The sequence below is a fragment of the Quercus robur genome, chromosome 2 (assembly GCF_932294415.1).
Source record: "Quercus robur chromosome 2, dhQueRobu3.1, whole genome shotgun sequence".
Lineage (NCBI taxonomy): Eukaryota > Viridiplantae > Streptophyta > Magnoliopsida > Fagales > Fagaceae > Quercus > Quercus robur.
Window position 1 is genome coordinate 97346205 of NC_065535.1, and position 5750 is coordinate 97351954.

Below are 5750 nucleotides of genomic sequence, written 5' to 3' on the forward strand. Positions count from 1 at the left end.
AGAACAAGAGAATAATCTAGAATATAAACCAATTTCTTAAATGATTTAACAAATATTTTATAATTTCACTAATTCAAGCATATAATAATTATTCTATTCTTGATAGCATGTAATTAAATTTGCTTTCTCTTTTGCTGTACGTTATTTCAATTGTTTAGCCAAGGGAAAAAATGTTTCAATTGTTGTAAAAGTAATTCAATTTGAACATTAATATTATATTCCAAAAATCATAAAATTTTACTTTCATAAATAATAATATTATTTGATAAAGATTAGAAACATCACCAGTACATAGTATGATTAGTACGAGTTAACATGTTATCCAGTGAAGTGTCCAAATAAAACAAACCCAGACATGAACTAAAAGAAAATTTCTCAATTGTAGACATTGAAGTCGATGTTTTATCCATAAATTAACCTTCTTCTCATGCACAGCAAAATTTTAGAACTCTAATTTCACTTTTCCTAACTAATATCTAAGAATCATGGCAAGAAGCAAGTTTGGTACCAAACAATGAACACATTGTACCGACTGCAATAAATAGCTTTGGTGTCATATTTTAAGTTTCTCTGCGCTTGGATTTCTTTTTGGAAGGTTCCCCAGCTGTGGCAATATAAGCTTCAGCATTGATATTCTCACTCAATTTTTGCTTCCCAAAGTCCTTTGCCTTTTTCTGTACAACCAACCAATTTAATCAATTACAGTAAAATGGACAAGTCCTTGAAAGTAAGAAAACCCAAAAATCTTGATGTTTATATACCTTTAGAGACATGGCCATGGCTGCCACATCTTTATTATCATCCTCAGACTTTGTATCCTGTTTTCTTGGCTCCTGAGATTTGTCAAACCAAAATGACAAGAATTCATTGAGATAAAAGTGAGATTAAGTAAGAGCACGTCTCAAATGTAAAAAACATGGAGGTGATCAAGTGAAAGAGCCTCAGGATACAACCTCTGGGGGAATAAATGCAGCTTCTCTTTTTCTTTTGTTTTCTGCAGTTTTCTGTGCCTGCTTATCCTGCTTCTCTTGCCATGTCTTTGCTGATTTCTTTTTCTGAGACATGAAGAATTCTCCACTTTCCAATTGTTCATCAATCTGAAAATACCATAGAACATTGCATGCCAATTTTCCTCTTAGATGAGATAGCAAATTAAAGAAACAAAAGATGAGGAAGAAGTTCTATTATGCATAGAGCAGGATCAATAAAAATCCTGCTGAAAGTAAAGTCTAGCAAATTCCACACCATCTCCAACTAAAATTAGCAAGAACATCAGCATCTCTATTCATAAAGCAATGTCCAAACAAAGCAGAACAGGGGGCGGAAATTTGACGTTGAAACATGATTGATAATTCAAAATATTTACCATGGGAACCTAGTATGGGAGAAAATAAAGGGTAGGTGGGATTCAAAAATGAAAAATAACAGTAATAGTAATCAGAACAAAAAAAAAATCCTTAATATTCAAAATATTTTTAAAGGGTTTTAAACCCTGATATGTACCTAATTAAAAGCAAAGCAACAAGTAACCTAATTTCTATCAAAGCATTGAATTTCTTGTACGAATTTAAAATATGTAGAGACTAGAAGCAATTCTCTCACCTTGCTAGGTTGTTGTGGAGGAGGGAAAGGTGTATATGGTTTCTTCTCTTTAGTCTTGACCTTCTTTTGCTGAACATTTTTCCTGAAGAAAAGTTACAGGAGTAATTTAAAATATGGGAAATATATTGGACAGAATAAACTGAAAGAAAGTGATTTTATCCATGTTCAACAAAAAGTGTAGTAGATGCCATACTTTTTGAATTTTGGAAGAAATCTATCCCAGTTTTCGTTTGCAAGTGCTGGATCCTTTTCAAGCTCTTTCTTCATCATAAGAACCTAAACAAGAAAGAGAATGTTTGGAGGGAGGAGATAAAGAGAGATTGAGAATGCTGATAGATCTTCAGGTGTAAATAACTAAGTTGAAAGGTCTTCAAAAGAAAACACCAATTACAGTAGAAACAGAGTGCCAGGCTTTCACCTTGATATGGTATACAGGATGCATTTTATTTTTTATGCAGTCTTCCACAATCCGCCTAACTTGCTTTAAACCTTTAAATGAACCCATAGCAGCAACTGTATTCCCCTATACATATCAAAGAAAAAATATAAAGCCTTCATTTCTTTATTCTCCACTTTATGCTAAGGAATGGGAGCAACCAAAAAATGGTGGCACATCCAAAACAACAAAGAACAGTAACAAACTAACAATTACCTGAACTAGAATATAGCAGCCTGTCAGTATTTCGAGTGCCTGCACCTCAATAATATTGGGGTTAAGCTAGTGAAAACGAATTAAAAGAACATTTAACAACATACCATGACAATGTGAACATGCCAGCCAATTAACTGAACATTATTTTTTTTTCTTCAGTTTTTTGCTAATGTATTCACTGTACACACCTTTAAAGTGGAAGAATTAGGACCCACAAGATGTTGTCTTCGTTTGACAAAGCGCTCCTGCACACCACTCCAAAATTAGACCAAAGCCCAAGAATTGATTTAAAATTTACAAAAGTACAACATTTCATGTCATTTGCAACATTTTTGTATCAAGCTCATAGATTAACAGGTAAATAAATCTTAATGTGGTATTCATATAACAGAAACTGAGGGGATAAAAGAACAGGGACACAACTTATCCCACACCATAAACTTTTGGTTTTGGAAACTATCAATAAATTGATTTCTTTCTAACTGAATAAATGTTGGACCTTTTTGTATATTATTATTCCTCACATTATTAAAACAAATCATACAGCTGTCATGTGAGCTGCTTATGATTGGGAGCTCAATAAGTTTGCTCATTTTTTCCAAACTCTCTATTCAATCCCCATCCAAACAGGTGTGGAGGACAAGTTGTTTTGGATTTTGGGAAGAAATGTTTGTGTCCATTCATTTTTTGAGGTTTTGAGAGGTGCTGGCTGCTTAGATTTCCCTTAGAGGCTATTTGGCAGGTGAGAGTCCCAAATAAGGTTGTTATTTCTTTTTGTGGGGTTTGCAACTTGGGAGAAATTCCTTACTAAAGATATCTTAGTGAAAAGGGGTATGATGCTGGCAGCTTGGTGGTGTGTGTAAGAATAATGAGTAATCACTGGCTGCTTCATTGTCCAGAGGCAATGAAATTATGGAACTTCATACTTCCGGCTTTTTACTGAAAGTTGAGTGATGCCTAAGATAGTGAAAGGTATGTTGCAAGGTTGGTGGCAACAACCCCAAAATTTCAAAGCAAGAGTATGGAAAGTGGTTCCTAGATGTCAAGTGTGGCTTACTTGGAGGGAGTGGTGATCATTATTTCATTGGCTGTCTCTCAATCCAAGTAGACCTTCTATGCTTTATGATTATATTGAAGTTCTTGCTATGTTACTGTGCACAGAATCTTTCTTTTCTTTTTTTCTTTTCTTTTTTTCTTTTTTTCTTTTTTTTGTGGATAAGTAACCAAAAATTGTATTAATAAAAACAAAACTAAGTACACCAGATGTGTACTTGGAGAAATACAATCACACTCTCAAACTACCATGCACAGAATCATATGGTGTACGTTGTGTCCTAAGGCCATGTGGCAGGACCTCTGTTGCCAGCTTAGTAATTCCAACGGTCCCAGCCAAAGTTGATGCCTCACAAGTAGTTGTTTAATTGATTTGTTGATCAATAAGGATTTCCTATTGTCCAGGAGATGTGATTAGGTTGCTTGTTATTTCAGAAGATTAGGAGATTGTTGTTATCTTGCTTAGCCATCTGTTAAGGCAACATAATATAAGCGAACATCAAAGCTAGCACTCCCGTTGAATCTCCAACTCATTCTATCAGCACACACTCTCCTAGGGACATTTACTTGAGTAAAGAAAATTTAGGAATGAATTCACCGACTACAATTCTCAATCATTAAAATCTCTACAACATATAACATTCAAGAAGCTCTGCAACTCCCCTTATATCTTACTAGCCAACAATGAATGAATTTATGCATTTCTATCTATTGTGAGAGCACACAAAACTGGGAACAATACCTTCAAAGAATGATTGCCAAACCCACAAGGTTTAAACAACAACATAATAGATATATAAGAGCTTAATGACATATACGCAAGACTCTACACCAAATGTCTCTTCAGTTATTAAGAAATATGAGTCAACAGACAGCAATCATTTGATGCAAGTAAAGCAAAACATACCTTACTGCGGACCAAGTTGCCAATCTTGATAATGTCACATTGCACTTCATCATCCAGTATTTTTATTGCCTACCATAAAAATATTGTGAAAGGACCAAAATTACAAACTAACGAAAAGCAGCCAAAATGATACAGCCGTGTCACAATAGAGTTCAACTGATATAGTTTTGATGGAAAGAAAAGAGTCAAGCAAAGTTATTAGTTTACGTATTGTTCTGTGCACCCTTGGGCATTAATATAATGTAAGAACAAAACCCAACATCTCGATAGCTATTTCACACCCTTGTAACACAACAGAAAATTCATAAAATACAGACAAGAGTAAAAAAGGAGAGACCAAAAATTGTACCTGATGAACAGGGACACTTCTTGACAAAAGCCTAATAAGTTCCCTAGCCTTGATGATAATATATGGGTCCCTAGTCTTTCTAGTTGTTGAAACTGTCATGGACCCCTCAACCTATAACCAGTAATAAATCATACAATGAATTAGAAAAACACATATATCTTTCTAAGTAAAACAATGAAAGATTGAAACTTTAGGCAGTATTTACTAATATGAGATAACTGAACTTACTAAGTTAAGTTCACATGAAACGCCATATTCTTTCAAAGCAGATTTAACAGTTGGCCAAACCTCTTGCAAGTACTTTTCTGGAGAAAACAAGTAAAAAAAAAAAAAATCAAAACCCAAAATCAAGAGCAAACACCCCAGAAAGAAAAATTGATATTTTACCTCTGTATTGAGGGAAGAGAGTGGAGAAGGAGCTGACTTCGAGCATTCCGGATTCATTCCAAGAAGGGTCGAACTTTTCGATGGTCCAGCGGTCGATGTTGGGGTCATCATCCCAAGGCTTTGGCTTGTCGTGCTTTCCCTTGTGCTTCTTCGGCTTCTGCGATATGTCACCGTTGTTGTTGTTGTTGTTTTCATGTTCCTCCATACCCACATTCATCTTTTGCGACAGGAAAGGAAAAGAGTTCATTACATAGAGTAGCAATCCATTAAAGCTACAAACTTTGAAAGCAAAAAATTCAAAGAAATTTCAGTAAAGATTAAAAACTATACCTGCTGCTCATACAGTTTCTTCTCAGACTTGATGGGTTCAAGGATTTGCCTTTCCACCTAAAAACGCAGAAAAGAAAAGGAAAAAACCCTATACGCTCGCTATTACACAATTTTTTTAAAAGTTTTTTGACTGCTGGGCAAAACTACCTTAATTATTTTTTAGTTAATCTTCTTTTTTTTCTTTTTTTCTTTTTTTATGGGAGTTAACTTTCCCTTAATTTCTGTAGGGTCTGATTGGAAATTCCGCTTATTTAATTGAAATTGAAATTGAAAATTTTTTGTTGAAAGTACGGTAGATAAAAGTAAAAATTAGTTGAAATAATACAGTGAAACCCATGAATAATACCAAAAAGTACAGTGAGACTCATGAATAATAGTAAAAATAAGCTGAATAATAAAATAAATTTGTAAAATTAACCATGTCAAACAGACACATAGTGTTAATTTTTTTTTTTTTTGAGGAAAAAAGT

The 5750-nt window shown here is 34.1% G+C and overlaps 1 protein-coding gene across 1 annotated transcript; it reads right to left on the reverse strand.

The window, feature by feature from the left end:
* Window positions 1-356: 356 nt before the first annotated feature.
* Window positions 357-5447, reverse strand: LOC126716103 (KRR1 small subunit processome component homolog). Its single transcript, XM_050417106.1, has 13 exons — window positions 5281-5447; window positions 4951-5167; window positions 4792-4868; window positions 4564-4674; window positions 4215-4283; window positions 2443-2499; window positions 2255-2293; window positions 2021-2125; window positions 1796-1878; window positions 1603-1684; window positions 954-1097; window positions 762-833; window positions 357-674 (listed from the first exon to the last, which is right to left on the reverse strand). Exons 2-13 carry the CDS (start codon window positions 5165-5167, stop codon window positions 561-563), a joined length of 1170 nt encoding a protein of 389 aa, XP_050273063.1. The 5' UTR covers window positions 5281-5447; the 3' UTR covers window positions 357-560.
* Window positions 5448-5750: the final 303 nt, after the last annotated feature.

What these genes read in the sequence shown, in the direction of transcription:
- LOC126716103 (XM_050417106.1), bottom strand. Translation starts at nt 5,167, where the DNA reads ATGAATGTGGGTATGGAGGAACATGAAAACAACAACAACAACAACGGT. An exon ending in TTTCTTCCAAAATTCAAAAA is followed by an intron (nt 1,685 to 1,795) that starts GTATGGCATCTA and finishes ACTTTTCTTCAG; the next exon opens with GAAAAATGTTCAGCAAAAGA. An exon ending in CTCCACAACAACCTAGCAAG is followed by an intron (nt 1,098 to 1,602) that starts GTGAGAGAATTG and finishes TGGTATTTTCAG; the next exon opens with ATTGATGAACAATTGGAAAG.